The sequence below is a fragment of the Oncorhynchus clarkii genome, chromosome 4, assembly GCF_045791955.1.
Source record: "Oncorhynchus clarkii lewisi isolate Uvic-CL-2024 chromosome 4, UVic_Ocla_1.0, whole genome shotgun sequence".
Classification (NCBI taxonomy): Eukaryota; Metazoa; Chordata; class Actinopteri; order Salmoniformes; family Salmonidae; genus Oncorhynchus; species Oncorhynchus clarkii.
Genome location: NC_092150.1, coordinates 94155107 through 94173886, shown reverse-complemented (window position 1 = coordinate 94173886; position 18780 = coordinate 94155107). Strand labels below are relative to the sequence as shown.

At 48.7% G+C, this 18780-nt stretch overlaps 2 protein-coding genes across 2 annotated transcripts in view; one reads left to right on the top strand and one right to left on the bottom strand.

The window, feature by feature from the left end:
- LOC139407928 (microtubule-associated protein RP/EB family member 3-like) overlaps window positions 1-773 on the top strand; it is a 29374-nt gene extending 28601 nt beyond the window's left edge. Inside the window, exon 8 of the mRNA XM_071151812.1 lies at window positions 1-773. This exon is cut by the window's left edge and continues 261 nt beyond it. The gene's annotated coding sequence lies outside the window, so the exon portion shown is untranslated.
- An 11791-nt stretch (window positions 774-12564) lies between these two features.
- Window positions 12565-18780, bottom strand: part of LOC139407447 (transmembrane protein 214) — a 50627-nt gene continuing 44411 nt past the window's right edge. Inside the window, exons 16-17 of the mRNA XM_071151243.1 lie at window positions 17921-18072; window positions 12565-16747 (exon numbers count right to left, since the gene is read on the bottom strand). Of these exons, the coding sequence (XP_071007344.1) occupies window positions 16624-16747; window positions 17921-18072 (276 nt within the window). The 3' untranslated portion in view covers window positions 12565-16623. The remainder of the gene's footprint in view (window positions 16748-17920; window positions 18073-18780) is intronic.

Below are 18780 nucleotides of genomic sequence, written 5' to 3'. Positions count from 1 at the left end.
AGGGTAGCACAGAGCAAGAATCTATAGCGCCCTCTACAGATCGAGGCAGGTAACACAAACTCACTAATCTCTGAACCCATAAAATTCTGTCATGATTGTCTCGGATGAGGGGAGACGAAACTCCCTCCACAGACTCACTGGTCCAGTTCAGTACCTACCATGTACATATGACCAGGGAGATCGTTGAAGAATCACTGCGGAATTGGATGTTGGGAAATGCCTTCAGAACCGGCCACTGGGGCAACAGTGAGCGCTATTACCATCCAGTAGACTTGGTTTTACCTTGAGGACAGGGGTGGTTAACTAACTAAGTGTAACCCTTCATTTAAACATGTTGACGTTTGGAGCAATGGGACACCACAGCAGTGTCAAAAACACTGAAATTTGACATTTGGATAAACGTAGATGAATGATTAGTTCTGCAGTGAGACAGAGCTTGTTGCATATGACATATCAGTCCCTGCATTAACAATATGGACCAGTTGACCAGAACCATCCGAGTCCATTAGGACTCAGCAAAAACAACAATCAGAATGATCCAGAAGCCAACAATGCAGTGTGATTAGCTGAGGCCAGTAGGAAGCAGAGAACTGCTTCTGTTCAGTAGGGAGCAACATCCCAGGACATTCAGATAGAACCACACATTCTGCAGGTTTTAACCTCAATTTCCATTTTTGTTTTGAATGAGTTATTTAATGTTAGCTTGGAGTGGCTAACGGGTTAGCGTGAATCTATTACCCTGAGAAAGTTGAATAAAATGTATATGAACAACACTACTACACTGTATATACTAATGGGTGAATATTAATTTATTTATTTGAAGTGGTTTTTTTAGCAGCTGTTTATGATTGAGTTTCTTCTTGTTAGAGGCGGGGCTTAAATAGCTATCAGGGTCAGCCTCCGGTTGTCATGGCAGACCTGTGACTGACATGCGTCGTTAGAGTTTTATTACAGAGGCTGAATAAACTGTGGGTTCAAAACCAGAAGGAACACGACTGGTCGACTCTTACTGTAGGAGTGCACACACACACACCTTACGTCTGACACACACAGGCCTAGGCATTGATTCAATCCGTATCACTTATAGCGTGATTGAAATTTAAAGACAATGTACTTGCGTTCGCGGAAACTACATTCACAGTATAACCCTGTGTTGGCTCAATCGGACACCACATTCACAGTATAACCCTGTGTTGGCTCAATCGGACACCACATTCACAGGATAACCCTGTGTTGGCTCAATCGGACACCACATTCACAGTATAACCCTGTGTTGGCTCAATCGGACACCACATTCACAGTATAACCTCTGTCCTTTAACCAGAGGGGTTGGGGAACGCTGTCAGCATGGCCCTTTAAACAGAGGGGTTGGGGAACGCTGTCAGCATGGCCACTGCCCTTTAACCAGAGGGGTTGGGGAACGCTGTCAGCATGGCCCTTTAAACAGAGGGGTTGGGGAACGCTGTGAGCATGGCCCTTTAACCAGAGGGGTTGGGGAACGCTGTCAGCATGGCCACTGCCCTTTAACCAGAGGGGTTGGGGAACGCTGTCAGCATGGCCCTTTAAACAGAGGGGTTGGGGAACGCTGTGAGCATGGCCCTTTAACCAGAGGGGTTGGGGAACGCTGTCAGCATGGCTCTTTAACCAGAGAGGTTGGGGAACGCTGTCAGCATGGCCCTTTAACCAGAGGGGTTGGGGAACACTGTCAACATGGCCCTTTAAACAGAGAGGTTGGGGAACGCTGTCAGCATGGCCACTGCCCTTTAAACAGAGAGGTTGGGGAACGCTGTCAGCATGGCCCTTTAACCAGAGGGGTTGGGGAACGCTGTCAGCATGGCCCTTTAACCAGAGAGGTTGGGGAACGCTGTCAGCATGGCTCTTTAACCAGAGAGGTTGGGGAACGCTGTCAGCATGGCCCTTTAACCAGAGGGGTTGGGGAACGCTGTCAGCATGGCCACTGCCCTTTAACCAGAGGGGTTGGGGAACGCTGTCAGCATGGCTCTTTAACCAGAGAGGTTGGGGAACGCTGTCAGCATGGCCCTTTAAACAGAGGGGTTGGGGAACGCTGTCAGCATGGCTCTTTAAACAGAGAGGTTGGGGAACGCTGTCAGCATGGCCCTTTAAACAGAGAGGTTGGGGAACGCTGTCAGCATGGCCCTTTAACCAGAGGTTGGGGAACGCTGTCAGCATGGCCCTTTAACCAGAGGTTGGGGAACGCTGTCAGCATGGCCACTGCCCTTTAACCAGAGAGGTTGGGGAACGCTGTCAGCATGGCCCTTTAACCAGAGGGGTTGGGGAACGCTGTCAGCATGGCCACTGCCCTTTAAATATGAAATACACTCATTGCTTCTAGCCACACCTCACTAGTCTTGTCTGTCAACAAGGCAGGTCCTAGAGGCCCTAGTTTCTACCTTCTTAACACTATCAACAAGGCAGGTCCTAGAGGCCCTAGTTTCTACCTTCTTAACAACACTATCAACAAGGCAGGTCCTAGAGGCCCTAGTTTCTACCTTCTTATCAACACTATCAACAAGGCAGGTCCTAGAGGCCCTAGTTTCTACCTTCTTAACACTATCAACAAGGCAGGTCCTAGAGGCCCTAGTTTCTACCTTCTTAACAACACTATCAACAAGGCAGGTCCTAGAGGCCCTAGTTTCTACCTTCTTATCAACACTATCAACAAGGCAGGTCCTAGAGGCCCTAGTTTCTACCTTCTTAACAACACTATCAACAAGGCAGGTCCTACAGGCCCTAGTTTCTACCTTCTTAACAGCACTATCAACAAGGCAGGTCCTACAGGCCCTAGTTTCTACCTTCTTAACAACACTATCAACAAGGCAGGTCCTACAGGCCCTAGTTTCTACCTTCTTAACAACACTATCAACAAGGCAGGTCCTACAGGCCCTAGTTTCTACCTTCTTAACAACACTATCAACAAGGCAGGTCCTAGAGGCCCTAGTTTCTACCTTCTTATCAACACTATCAACAAGGCAGGTCCTAGAGGCCCTAGTTTCTACCTTCTTAACAACACTATCAACAAGGCAGGTCCTACAGGCCCTAGTTTCTACCTTCTTAACAACACTATCAACAAGGCAGGTCCTACAGGCCCTAGTTTCTACCTTCTTAACAACACTATCAACAAGGCAGGTCCTAGAGGCCCTAGTTTCTACCTTCTTAACAACACTATCAACAAGGCAGGTCCTAGAGGCCCTAGTTTCTACCTTCTTAACACTATCAACAAGGCAGGTCCTACAGGCCCTAGTTTCTACCTTCTTAACAACACTATCAACAAGGCAGGTCCAACAGGCCCTAGTTTCTACCTTCTTAACAGCACTATCAACAAGGCAGGTCCTACAGGCCCTAGTTTCTACCTTCTTAACAACACTATCAACAAGGCAAGTCCTACAGGCCCTAGTTTCTACCTTCTTAACAACACTATCAACAAGGCAGGTCCTACAGGCCCTAGTTTCTACCTTCTTAACAACACTATCAACCAGGCAGGTCCTAGAGGCCCTAGTTTCTACCTTCTTAACACTATCAACAAGGCAGAACAGGGCAGCACGGCTGGCCCTTGGATGTACACAGATCTAATATTAATAATATGCATATCAATCTCTCCTGGCTGAAAGGAGGAGAGAATGACTTCATCACTACTTTTATTGATGAGAGGTATTGGACATGTTGAATGCACCGAGCTGTCTGTCTAAACTACTGGCACACAGCTTGGACACCATGCATACTCCACAAGACATGCCACCAGAGGTCTCTCCACAGTCCCCAAGTCCAGAACAGACTATGGGAGGCACAGTCCTACATGGAACTCTCTTCCACATCAAGTAACTGATGAAAGACAAAAATACACCTTATGGAACAGCAGGGACTGTGAAGCAACACAAACAGGCACGTACACATGGATGTTGTATTGTAAATGTGATAGTGGAGTAGTGGCCTGAGGGAACACAAATGGCACCCTATCCCCTATGTAGTGCACTACATTTACCATATGGGTCCTGGTCAAAGGTAGTGCACTAGATAGGGAATAAGTGTTATTTAATGTAATGTCAAGTCATTTTTATATTGTATATAACTGCTGCCTTGGCAGGAACTAATGGGGATCCATAATAAACCCCAGGAAGAGTAGCTGCTGCCTGGGCAGGAACTAACGGGGATCCATAATAAACCCCAGGAAGAGTAGCTGCTGCCTTGACAGGAACTAATGGGGATCCATAATAAACCCCAGGAGGAGTAGCTGCTGCCTTGGCAGGAACTAATGGGGATCCATAATAAACCCCAGGAAGAGTAGCTGCTGCCTTGGCAGGAACTACTGGGGATCCATAATAAACCCCAGGAAGAGTAGCTGCTGCCTTGGCAGGAACTAATGGGGATCCATAATGAACCCCAGGAAGAGTAGCTGATGCCTGGGCAGGAACTAACGGGGATCCATAATAAACCCCAGGAAGAGTAGCTGCTGCCTTGACAGGAACTAATGGGGATCCATAATAAACCCCAGGAAGAGTAGCTGCTGCCTTGGCAGGAACTAATGGGGATCCATAATAAACCCCAGGAGGAGTAGCTGCTGCCTTGGCAGGAACTAATGGGGATCCATAATAAACCCCAGGAAGAGTAGCTGCTGCCTTGACAGGAACTAATGGAGATCCATAATAAACCCCAGGAAGAGTAGCTGCTGCCTTGGCAGGAACTAATGGGGATCCATAATAAACCCCAGGAAGAGTAGCTGCTGCCTTGACAGGAACTAATGGAGATCCATAATAAACCCCAGGAAGAGTAGCTGCTGCCTTGACAGGAACTAATGGAGATCCATAATAAACCCCAGGAAGAGTAGCTGCTGCCTTGGCAGGAACTAATGGGGATCCATAATAAACCCCAGGAAGAGTAGCTGCTGCCTTGACAGGAACTAATGGAGAAGAGGAGCTGCTGCCTTGGCAGGAACTAATGGAGATCCATAATAAACCCCAGGAAGAGTAGCTGCTGCCTTGACAGGAACTAATGGAGATCCATAATAAACCCCAGGAAGAGTAGCTGCTGCCTTGACAGGAACTAATGGAGATCCATAATAAACCCCAGGAAGAGTAGCTGCTGCCTTGGCAGGAACTAATGGGGATCCATAATAAACCCCAGGAAGAGTAGCTGCTGCCTTGACAGGAACTAACGGGGATCCATAATAAACCCCAGGAAGAGTAGCTGCTGCCTTGGCAGGAACTAATGGGGATCCATAATAAACCCCAGGAAGAGTAGCTGCTGCCTTGACAGGAACTAATGGGGATCCATAATAAACCCCAGGAAGAGTAGCTGCTGCCTTGGCAGGAACTAATGGGGATCCATAATAAACCCCAGGAAGAGTAGCTGCTGCCTTGGCAAGAACTAATGGGGATCCATAATAAACCCCAGGAAGAGTAGCTGCTGCCTTGACAGGAACTAATGGGGATCCATAATAAACCCCAGGAAGAGTAGCTGCTGCCTTGGCAGGAACTAATGGAGATCCATAATAAACCCCAGGAAGAGGAGCTTCTGCCTGGGAAGGAACTAATGGAGATCCATAATAAACCCCAGGAAGAGTAGCTGCTGCCTTGACAGGAACTAATGGGGATCCATAATAAACCCCAGGAAGAGTAGCTGCTGCCTTGAAGGAACTAATGGGGATCCATAATAAACTAAAGGAAGAGTAGCTGCTGCCTTGGCAGGAACTAATGGGGATCCATAATAAACCCCAGGAAGAGTAGCTGCTGCCTTGGCAGGAACTAATGGGGATCCATAATAAACCCCAGGAAGAGTAGCTGCTGCCTTGGCAGGAACTAATGGGGATCCATAATAAACCCCAGGAAGAGTAGCTGCTGCCTTGGCAGGAACTAATGGGGATCCATAATAAACCCCAGGAAGAGTAGCTGCTGCCTTGGCAGGAACTAATGGGGATCCATAATAAACCCCAGGAAGAGTAGCTGCTGCCTTGGCAGGAACTAATGGAGATCCATAATAAACCCCAGGAAGAGGAGCTTCTGCCTGGGAAGGAACTAATGTGGATCCATAATAAACCCCAGGAAGAGTAACTGCTGCCTTGACAGGAACTAATGGAGATCCATAATAAACCCCAGGAAGAGTAGCTGCTGCCTTGGCAGGAACTAATGGGGATCCATAATAAACCCCAGGAAGAGTAGCTGCTGCCTTGACAGGAACTAATGGGGATCCATAATAAACCCCAGGAAGAGTAGCTGCTGCCTTGCCAGGAACTAATGGGGATCCATAATAAACCTCAGGAAGAGTAGCTGCTGCCTTGACAGGAACTAATGGGGATCCATAATAAACCCCAGGAAGAGTAGCTGCTGCCTTGACAGGAACTAATGGGGATCCATAATAAACCCCAGGAAGAGTAGCTGCTGCCTTGGCAGGAACTAATGGGGATCCATAATAAACCCCAGGAAGAGTAGCTGCTGCCTTGGAAGGAACTAATGGGGATCCATAATAAACCCCAGGAAGAGTAGCTGCTGCCTTGACAGGAACTAATGGGGATCCATAATAAACCCCAGGAAGAGTAGCTGCTGCCTTGGCAGGAACTAATGGGGATCCATAATAAACCCCAGGAAGAGTAGCTGCTGCCTTGGCAGGAACTAATGGGGATCCATAATAAACCCCAGGAAGAGTAGCTGCTGCCTTGGCAGGAACTAATGGAGATCCATAATAAACCCCAGGAAGAGTAGCTGCTGCCTTGACAGGAACTAATGGGGATCAATAATAAACCCCAGGAAGAGTAGCTGCTGCCTTGGCAGGAACTAATGGGGATCCATAATAAACCCCAGGAATAGTAGCTGCTGCCTTGGCAGGAACTAATGGAGATCCATAATAAACCCCAGGAAGAGTAGCTGCTGCCTTGGCAGGAACTAATGGGGATCCATAATAAACCCCAGGAAGAGTAGCTGCTGCCTTGGCAGGAACTAATGGGGATCCATAATAAACCCCAGGAAGAGTAGCTGCTGCCTTGGCAGGAACTAATGGGGATCCATAATAAACCCCAGGAAGAGTAGCTGCTGCCTTGGCAGGAACTAATGGGGATCCATAATAAACCCCAGGAAGAGTAGCTGCTGCCTTGACAGGAACTAATGGGGATCCATAATATTACCCAGGAAGAGGAGCTTCTGCCTTGACAGGAACTAATGGGGATCCATAATATTACCCAGGAAGAGGAGCTTCTGCCTGAGAAGGAACTAATGGGGATCCATAATAAATCCCAGGAAGAGTAGCTGCTGCCTGGGAAGGAACTAATGGGGATCCATAATAAACCCCAGGAAGAGTAGCTGCTGCCTTGGCAGGAACTAATGGGGATCCATAATAAACCCCAGGAAGAGTAGCTGCTGCCTTGGCAGGAACTAATGGGGATCCATAATAAACCCCAGGAAGAGTAGCTGCTGCCTTGGCAGGAACTAATGGGGATCCATAATAAACCCCAGGAAGAGTAGCTGCTGCCTTGGCAGGAACTAATGGGGATCCATAATAAACCCCAGGAAGAGTAGCTGCTGCCTTGGCAGGAACTAATGGGGATCCATAATAAACCCCAGGAAGAGTAGCTGCTGCCTTGGCAGGAACTAATGGGGATCCATAATAAACCCCAGGAAGAGTAGCTGCTGCCTTGACAGGAACTAATGGGGATCCATAATATTACCCAGGAAGAGGAGCTTCTGCCTGAGAAGGAACTAATGGGGATCCATAATATTACCCAGGAAGAGGAGCTTCTGCCTGAGAAGGAACTAATGGGGATCCATAATATTACCCAGGAAGAGGAGCTTCTGCCTGAGAAGGAACTAATGGGGATCCATAATATTACCCAGGAAGAGGAGCTTCTGCCTGAGAAGGAACTAATGGGGATCCATAAAATTACCCAGGAAGAGGAGCTGCTGCCTTGACAGGAACTAATGGGGATCCATAATATTACCCAGGAAGAGGAGCTTCTGCCTGAGAAGGAACTAATGGGGATCCATAATAAACCCCAGGAAGAGGAGCTGCTGCCTGAGAAGGAACTAATGGGGATCCATAATAAATCCCAGGAAGAGTAGCTGCTGCCTGGGAAGGAACTAATGTGGATCCATAATAAACCCCAGGAAGAGTAGCTGCTGCCTTGCCAGGAACTAATGGGGATCCATAATAAACCCCAGGAAGAGTAGCTGCTGCCTTGGCAGGAACTAATGGGGATCCATAATAAACCCCAGGAAGAGTAGCTGCTGCCTTGACAGGAACTAATGGGGATCCATAATATTACCCAGGAAGAGGAGCTTCTGCCTGAGAAGGAACTAATGGGGATCCATAATATTACCCAGGAAGAGGAGCTTCTGCCTGAGAAGGAACTAATGGGGATCCATAATATTACCCAGGAAGAGGAGCTTCTGCCTGAGAAGGAACTAATGGGGATCCATAATAAACCCCAGGAAGAGTAGCTGCTGCCTTGACAGGAACTAATGGGGATCCATAATATTACCCAGGAAGAGGACCTTCTGCCTGAGAAGGAACTAATGGGGATCCATAATAAACCCCAGGAAGAGGAGCTGCTGCCTGAGAAGGAACTAATGGGGATCCATAATATTACCCAGGAAGAGGAGCTTCTGCCTGAGAAGGAACTAATGGGGATCCATAATAAACCCCAGGAAGAGTAGCTGCTGCCTTGACAGGAACTAATGGGGATCCATAATAAACCCCAGGAAGAGTAGCTGCTGCCTTGCCAGGAACTAATGGGGATCCATAATAAACCCCAGGAAGAGTAGCTGCTGCCTTGGCAGGAACTAATGGGGATCCATAATAAACCCCAGGAAGAGTAGCTGCTGCCTTGACAGGAACTAATGGGGATCCATAATATTACCCAGGAAGAGGAGCTTCTGCCTGAGAAGGAACTAATGGGGATCCATAATAAATCCCAGGAAGAGTAGCTGCTGCCTTGACAGGAACTAATGGGGATCCATAATAAACCCCAGGAAGAGTAGCTGCTGCCTTGGCAGGAACTAATGGGGATCCATAATAAACCCCAGGAAGAGTAGCTGCTGCCTTGGCAGGAACTAATGGAGATCCATAATAAACCCCAGGAAGAGGAGCTTCTGCCTGGGAAGGAACTAATGTGGATCCATAATAAACCCCAGGAAGAGTAACTGCTGCCTTGACAGGAACTAATGGAGATCCATAATAAACCCCAGGAAGAGTAGCTGCTGCCTTGGCAGGAACTAATGGGGATCCATAATAAACCCCAGGAAGAGTAGCTGCTGCCTTGACAGGAACTAATGGGGATCCATAATAAACCCCAGGAAGAGTAGCTGCTGCCTTGCCAGGAACTAATGGGGATCCATAATAAACCTCAGGAAGAGTAGCTGCTGCCTTGACAGGAACTAATGGGGATCCATAATAAACCCCAGGAAGAGTAGCTGCTGCCTTGACAGGAACTAATGGGGATCCATAATAAACCCCAGGAAGAGTAGCTGCTGCCTTGGCAGGAACTAATGGGGATCCATAATAAACCCCAGGAAGAGTAGCTGCTGCCTTGGAAGGAACTAATGGGGATCCATAATAAACCCCAGGAAGAGTAGCTGCTGTCTTGACAGGAACTAATGGGGATCCATAATAAACCCCAGGAAGAGTAGCTGCTGCCTTGGCAGGAACTAATGGGGATCCATAATAAACCCCAGGAAGAGTAGCTGCTGCCTTGGCAGGAACTAATGGGGATCCATAATAAACCCCAGGAAGAGTAGCTGCTGCCTTGGCAGGAACTAATGGAGATCCATAATAAACCCCAGGAAGAGTAGCTGCTGCCTTGACAGGAACTAATGGGGATCAATAATAAACCCCAGGAAGAGTAGCTGCTGCCTTGGCAGGAACTAATGGGGATCCATAATAAACCCCAGGAATAGTAGCTGCTGCCTTGGCAGGAACTAATGGAGATCCATAATAAACCCCAGGAAGAGTAGCTGCTGCCTTGGCAGGAACTAATGGGGATCCATAATAAACCCCAGGAAGAGTAGCTGCTGCCTTGGCAGGAACTAATGGGGATCCATAATAAACCCCAGGAAGAGTAGCTGCTGCCTTGGCAGGAACTAATGGGGATCCATAATAAACCCCAGGAAGAGTAGCTGCTGCCTTGGCAGGAACTAATGGGGATCCATAATAAACCCCAGGAAGAGTAGCTGCTGCCTTGACAGGAACTAATGGGGATCCATAATATTACCCAGGAAGAGGAGCTTCTGCCTTGACAGGAACTAATGGGGATCCATAATATTACCCAGGAAGAGGAGCTTCTGCCTGAGAAGGAACTAATGGGGATCCATAATAAATCCCAGGAAGAGTAGCTGCTGCCTGGGAAGGAACTAATGGGGATCCATAATAAACCCCAGGAAGAGTAGCTGCTGCCTTGGCAGGAACTAATGGGGATCCATAATAAACCCCAGGAAGAGTAGCTGCTGCCTTGGCAGGAACTAATGGGGATCCATAATAAACCCCAGGAAGAGTAGCTGCTGCCTTGGCAGGAACTAATGGGGATCCATAATAAACCCCAGGAAGAGTAGCTGCTGCCTTGGCAGGAACTAATGGGGATCCATAATAAACCCCAGGAAGAGTAGCTGCTGCCTTGGCAGGAACTAATGGGGATCCATAATAAACCCCAGGAAGAGTAGCTGCTGCCTTGGCAGGAACTAATGGGGATCCATAATAAACCCCAGGAAGAGTAGCTGCTGCCTTGACAGGAACTAATGGGGATCCATAATATTACCCAGGAAGAGGAGCTTCTGCCTGAGAAGGAACTAATGGGGATCCATAATATTACCCAGGAAGAGGAGCTTCTGCCTGAGAAGGAACTAATGGGGATCCATAATATTACCCAGGAAGAGGAGCTTCTGCCTGAGAAGGAACTAATGGGGATCCATAATATTACCCAGGAAGAGGAGCTTCTGCCTGAGAAGGAACTAATGGGGATCCATAATATTACCCAGGAAGAGGAGCTGCTGCCTTGACAGGAACTAATGGGGATCCATAATATTACCCAGGAAGAGGAGCTTCTGCCTGAGAAGGAACTAATGGGGATCCATAATAAATCCCAGGAAGAGTAGCTGCTGCCTGGGAAGGAACTAATGTGGATCCATAATAAACCCCAGGAAGAGTAGCTGCTGCCTTGCCAGGAACTAATGGGGATCCATAATAAACCCCAGGAAGAGTAGCTGCTGCCTTGGCAGGAACTAATGGGGATCCATAATAAACCCCAGGAAGAGTAGCTGCTGCCTTGACAGGAACTAATGGGGATCCATAATATTACCCAGGAAGAGGAGCTTCTGCCTGAGAAGGAACTAATGGGGATCCATAATATTACCCAGGAAGAGGAGCTTCTGCCTGAGAAGGAACTAATGGGGATCCATAATAAACCCCAGGAAGAGTAGCTGCTGCCTTGACAGGAACTAATGGGGATCCATAATATTACCCAGGAAGAGGACCTTCTGCCTGAGAAGGAACTAATGGGGATCCATAATAAACCCCAGGAAGAGGAGCTGCTGCCTGAGAAGGAACTAATGGGGATCCATAATATTACCCAGGAAGAGGAGCTTCTGCCTGAGAAGGAACTAATGGGGATCCATAATAAACCCCAGGAAGAGTAGCTGCTGCCTTGACAGGAACTAATGGGGATCCATAATAAACCCCAGGAAGAGTAGCTGCTGCCTTGCCAGGAACTAATGGGGATCCATAATAAACCCCAGGAAGAGTAGCTGCTGCCTTGGCAGGAACTAATGGGGATCCATAATAAACCCCAGGAAGAGTAGCTGCTGCCTTGACAGGAACTAATGGGGATCCATAATATTACCCAGGAAGAGGAGCTTCTGCCTGAGAAGGAACTAATGGGGATCCATAATAAATCCCAGGAAGAGTAGCTGCTGCCTTGACAGGAACTAATGGGGATCCATAATAAACCCCAGGAAGAGGAGCTTCTGCCTGGGAAGGAACTAATGGGGATCCATAATAAATCCCAGGAAGAGTAGCTGCTGCCTGGGAAGGAACTAATGGGGATCCATAATAAACCCCAGGAAGAGTAGCTGCTGCCTTGACAGGAACTAATGGGGATCCATAATATTACCCAGGAAGAGTAGCTGCTGCCTTGGCAGGAACTAATGGGGATCCATAATATACCCCAGGAAGAGTAGCTGCTGCCTTGGCAGGAACTAATGGGGATCCATAATAAACCCCAGGAAGAGTAGCTGCTGCCTTGACAGGAACTAATGGGGATCCATAATAAATACAAATACTACATCCACCAAACGGGAGCGAACGTACCTCAAAGTCTGTTAAAGGTTTTGGGATTAATGTTTCATTCTGTACTAGAGAACCTAACGAAACCCCAGACTCATTGCAGAGAATCAACTGACGTCTGTGGGCGTTGCGTAGAGTTTGGCTGGAGCAATGAGTAGCCAGCCAATCATAACCAAGCATGTCAAAACATTATAAAGACCACTACAAATTGTCCTCATCTTATATGAGCATTTTCACAAGGGTAATTATACACGATCGTTCTTCATTTCTCACACACTGACTGACACAGAATGGGGCTGGAGTCTTTATTAGAAATCATTTACATATGTATAAAGTAACAAATTAACAACAAAAACCCTGACATAAATCAGTCGTAACAGGGAGAAAGGGGAGGGGGGATTAGGACAGAGGTCAATCACCCCAAAGCACAGAACATCATCACCACAACGCACAGAACATCAGCCTTCAAGTAAACAGAGCGAAGCAGCAGTAGTCCAGTCTCAGTGTTTATTAGCTCAGTGGGTTAGCACTGTCAGGGGAGGAGGAGAGACAGGGACGAGGAGAGAGACAGGGACGAGGAGAGAGACAGGGACGAGGAGAGAGAGTGAGACAGGAGAGAGAGGGAGACAGGAGAGAGAGGGAGACGGGAGAGAGACCGAGGAGAGGGAGACAGGAGAGAGACCGGGGAGAGGGAGACAGGAGAGAGACCGAGGAGATAGAGACAAGGGAGAGACCGAGGAGACAGAGAGACAAGAGAGAGACCGAGGAGAGAGACGAGAGACCGAGGAGAGAGACGAGAGAGACAAGAGAGAGACCGAGGAGAGAGACAAGAGAGAGACCGAGGAGAGAGACGAGAGAGACCGAGGAGAGAGACGAGAGAGACCGAGGAGAGAGACAAGAGAGACCGAGGAGAGAGACCGAGGAGAGAGACCGAAAAGAGAGACCGAGGAGAGAAACCGAGGGAGACAGAGACAGGAGAGCGACGAGGAGAGAGAGACGACAGAGAGAGACAGAAAGAGACAGTTTGATTTCAGGAGCAAGACACCCTCCCCCTAACAGATCTCCTGTATTTATAAACATGAATAACCAGTTTATGACCCTGAATACAGCGCTAATAACCCTCCCTCTAATAAACAATAACACGTTTATAAATCAGTCTTTATAGAAAAGAGAGGAATGGGATCTCAGAGAGAGGAGGGGGAGAGAGAGGGGGAGGGGATCCCAGAGAGAGATTGACGTTTTGGTAGAAATATTTACTACAAGCTAGAGACGGACAGAGAGGATGAGGGGGAGATAGAGGAGAACAGAGAGGGAGAGGATCTGAGACACGGCTGAGAGAGAGATAGATCTGTTTGTGTCTGTAAAATGTATTATGCAAGAAATGGCGGTGGAAATGACTTACTATGCAAATACTGATATAATAACCATCATATGGAAGTAAAGTTGGAGTCGCGTGATATGGTGTGTGGTCCTCCCACTTTGACTCAGGAAACCATGCCGTTTATGAGGCTACACATGAAATAAGTTACGATGAACTTCACAGGGTGGTGAAAGTGCACTGGGATCTTGATGCTCCTTTACAATAAAAGTGGTGACATGATGATCGATGCTTGACTGTTGTTTGACGAATACCTCTCTTATCCATAATAATGTCCTCGTGTAGACTAGCCTACCAGCTCTCTCTCCTATCCATAATAATGTCCTCGTGTAGACTAGCCTACCAGCTCCATCTCTTATCCATAATAATGTCCTCGTGTAGACTAGCCTACCAGCGCTCTCTCCTATCCATAATAATGTCCTCGTGTAGACTAGCCTACCAGCTCCATCTCTTATCCATAATAATGTCCTCGTGTAGACTAGCCTACCAGCGCTCTCTCCTATCCATAATAATGTCCTCGTGTAGACTAGCCTACCAGCTCCATCTCTTATCCATAATAATGTCCTCGTGTAGACTAGCCTACCAGCGCTCTCTCCTATCCATAATAATGTCCTCGTGTAGACTAGCCTACCAGCGCTCTCTCTTATCCATAATAATGTCCTCGTGTAGACTAGCCTACCAGCGCTCTCTCTTATCCATAATAATGTCCTCGTGTAGACTAGCCTACCAGCGCTCTCTCTTATCCATAATAATGTCCTCGTGTAGACTAGCCTACCAGCGCTCTCTCTTATCCATAATAATGTCCTCGTGTAGACTAGCCTACCAGCGCTCTCTCTTATCCATAATAATGTCCTCGTGTAGACTAGCCTACCAGCGCTCTCTCATATCCATAATAATGTCCTCGTGTAGACTAGCCTACCAGCGCTCTCTCTTATCCATAATGTCCTCGTGTAGACTAGCCTACCAGCTCTCTCTTATCCATAATAATCTCCTCGTGTAGACTAGCCTACCAGCGCTCTCTCTTATCCATAATAATGTCCTCGTGTAGACTAGCCTACCAGCGCTCTCTCTTATCCATAATAATGTCCTCGTGTAGACTAGCCTACCAGCGCTCTCTCTTATCCATAATAATGTCCTCGTGTAGACTAGCCTACCAGCGCTCTCTCATATCCATAATAATGTCCTCGTGTAGACTAGCCTACCAGCGCTCGCTCTTATCCATAATGTCCTCGTGTAGACTAGCCTACCAGCGCTCTCTCTTATCCATAATGTCCTCGTGTAGACTAGCCTACCAGCTCTCTCTTATCCATAATAATCTCCTCGTGTAGACTAGCCTACCAGCTCTCTCTTATCCATAATAATCTCCTCGTGTAGACTAGCCTACCAGCGCTCTCTCTTATCCATAATAATGTCCTCGTGTAGACTAGCCTACCAGCGCTCTCTCTTATCCATAATAATGTCCTCGTGTAGACTAGCCTACCAGCGCTCTCTCTTATCCATAATAATGTCCTCGTGTAGACTAGCCTACCAGCGCTCTCTCTTATCCATAATAATGTCCTCGTGTAGACTAGCCTACCAGCGCTCTCTCATATCCATAATAATGTCCTCGTGTAGACTAGCCTACCAGCGCTCTCTCTTATCCATAATGTCCTTGTGTAGACTAGCCTACCAGCGCTCTCTCTTATCCATAATGTCCTCGTGTAGACTAGCCTACCAGCTCTCTCTTATCCATAATAATGTCCTCGTGTAGACTAGCCTACCAGCTCCATCTCTTATCCATAATAATGTCCTTGTGTAGACTAGCCTACCAGCTCCATCTCTTATCCATAATAATGTCCTCGTGTAGACTAGCCTACCAGCGCTCTCTCTTATCCTAATAATGTCCTCGTATAGACTAGCCTACCAGCGCTCTCTCTTATCCATAATAATGTCCTTGTGTAGACTAGCCTACCAGCGCTCTCTCTTATCCATAATGTCCTCGTGTAGACTAGCCTACCAGCGCTCTCTCTTATCCATAATAATGTCCTCGTGTAGACTAGCCTACCAGCGCTCTCTCTTATCCATAATAATGTCCTCGTGTAGACTAGCCTACCAGCGCTCTCTCTTATCCATAATGTCCTTGTGTAGACTAGCCTACCAGCGCTCTCTCTTATCCATAATAATGTCCTCGTGTAGACTAGCCTACCAGCTCTCTCTCTTAACCATAATAATGTCCTCGTGTAGACTAGCCTACCAGCGCTCTCTCTTATCCATAATAATGTCCTCGTGTAGACTAGCCTACCAGCGCTCTCTCTTATCCATAATAATGTCCTCGTGTAGACTAGCCTACCAGCGCTCTCTCTTATCCATAATAATGTCCTCGTGTAGACTAGCCTACCAGCGCTCTCTTATCCATAATAATGTCCTCGTGTAGACTAGCCTACCAGCGCTCTCTCTTATCCATAATAATGTCCTCGTGTAGACTAGCCTACCAGCGCTCTCTTATCCTAATAATGTCCTCGTATAGACTAGCCTACCAGCGCTCTCTCTTATCCATAATAATGTCCTCGTGTAGACTAGCCTACCAGCGCTCTCTCTTATCCATAATAATGTCCTCGTGTAGACTAGCCTACCAGCTCTCTCTAATCCATAATAATGTCCTTGTGTAGACTAGCCTACCAGCTCTCTCTTATCCATAATAATGTCCTCGTGTAGACTAGCCTACCAGCTGTTGTTTATTTCACCTAGCTAGTGACAGACTGTTGGTTTTAGCCGTTGTTGGTTATTTCACTTGGTAATGTTAACACATTTCCCATGCCAATAAAGCCCATGAGAGTCAGAGAGAGATGGCTAAGGGAGGAGGCCAGAGCAACACAAGCAAAGAGTCTCAGACTGTGTTTAAAGCGTGTATATGCATGAAGTATGTGTGTGTATCAGTATAAATGTGCGTGTGTGTGTGTGTGTGTGTGTGTGTGTGTGTGTGTGTGTTTGTATCAGGTCTGAAGCAGGTCTTGTATCCAGGTCTTGATGGCGTTGCTGGTGTCTTGTAGCAGGAGCCAGGTAGAGTTGGTCAGAGAGAGGGCGTAGGTCTGGAGACATGATACAGACACCTCCCCACTGGAACACAGACAGACGGAATTAATACAGAATGAATACAGATACCCAGGAACAATCACACCACTATTAAACACATTTACTGAATAATTAACAGAAGCGATATGGCAATCTATCGTAACTTTGGTCATTTATACAAATGTATTGATATTAGAGGTCTTCATGGATCCACCTGTACCCGAGACCCGGTGACCCAAGGGGGTCCGGATCCACCTGTACCCGAGATCCGGTGGGGTCTGGATCAACCTCTACCCGAGACCCAAGGGGGTCCGGATCCACCTGTACCCGAGACCCGGTGGGGTCTGGATCAACCTGTACCCGAGACCCAAGGGGGGTCCGGATCCACCTGTACCCGAGACCCAAGGGGGGTCCGGAACCACCTGTACCCGAGACCCGGTGACCCGAGGGGGTCCGGAACCACCTGTACCGGAGTCCCGGTGACCCGAGGGGGTCCGGAACCACCTGTACCCGAGTCCTGGTGACCCGAGGGGGTCCGGATCCACCTGTACCCGAGTCCCGGTGACCCGAGGGGGTCCGGATCCACCTGTACCCGAGACCCGGTGACCCGAGGGGGTCCGGATCCACCTGTACCCGAGACCCGGTGACCCGAGGGGGTCCGGATCCACCTGTACCCGAGACCCGGTGACCCGAGGGGGTCTGGATCCACCTGTATCCAGAATTCTAAATAATGTTCTGGGTTGGATCTGATATGATTTTCACGGGTCTTGGTTCTGTGTAATTCTAACTGACTTGTCTGAAGGGCCCGTACAGATCCGAACCCGACTGCTGCAGTAGACAGAGAGAGAGATTTGTATTTATGCTGCTGCTCTTGCTTTTCACCAGAGTGGAGCGTGTCAGTACAGCCCCTCCCCCGCCTTCTAGAGCACCACTCTTCTCCCTCCTCAATGTGTCAGTACGGCCCCTCCCCCGCCTTCTAGAGCGCCACCCCTGTCAGTACGGCCCCTCCCCCGCCTTCTAGAGCGCCACCCCTCTCCCTCCTCACCGTGTCAGTACGGCCCCTCCCCCGCCTTCTAGAGCGCCACCCCTCTCTCTCCTCTCGCACTTTATCAGCTCCGGTTAATTAAATAGATTAAAATAAATGACTTTTCTGCTGCTTCCCTCACTCAGATCAGACCGGGTATAGATCCTGTACTTTTAGATGGGAGGGGTACCTACCTGCAGGAGTCCTGCAGTGCCGTCCAGGCCTGTACTATTAGATGGGAGGCGTGTGAGAGAGCTGGCAGCAGGTAGTTGGTATGGAGGAACAGTAACAGCTGCTTCAGATAGTCTATCAGCAGAAACACACTGTCCGGGGTGCTGGAACTCAGCTGGAGAACAGACAACACAATGAACATTCCACCCACTCTCTCCATACAGCCAGGCTGCCCCATTCCCCCCACTCTCTCCATACAGCCAGGCTGCCCCATTCCCCCCACTCTCTCAATACAGCCAGGCTGCCCCATTCCCCCCACTCTCTCCATACAGCCAGGCTGCCCCATTCCCCCCACTCTCTCCATACAGCCAGGCTGCCCCATTCCCCCCACTCTCTCCATACAGCCAGGCTGCCCCATTCCCCCCACTCTCTCCATACAGCCAGGCTGCCCCATTCCCCCCACTCTCTCCATACAGCCAGGCTGCCCCATTCCCCCCACTCTCTCCATACAGCCAGGCTGCCCCATTCCCCCCACTCTCTCCATACAGCCAGGCTGCCCCATTCCCCCCACTCTCTCCATACAGCCAGGCTGCCCCATTCCCCCCACTCTCTCCATACAGCCAGGCTGCCCCATTCCCCCCACTCTCTCCATACAGCCAGGCTGCCCCATTCCCCCCACTCTCTCCATACAGCCAGGCTGCCCCATTCCCCCCACTCTCTCCATACAGCCAGGCTGCCCCATTCCCCCCACTCTCTCCATACAGCCAGGCTGCCCCATTCCCCCCACTCTCTCCATACAGCCAGGCTGCCCCATTCCCACCACTCTCTCCATACAGCCAGGCTGCCCCATTCCCCCCACTCTCTCCATACAGCCAGGCTGCCC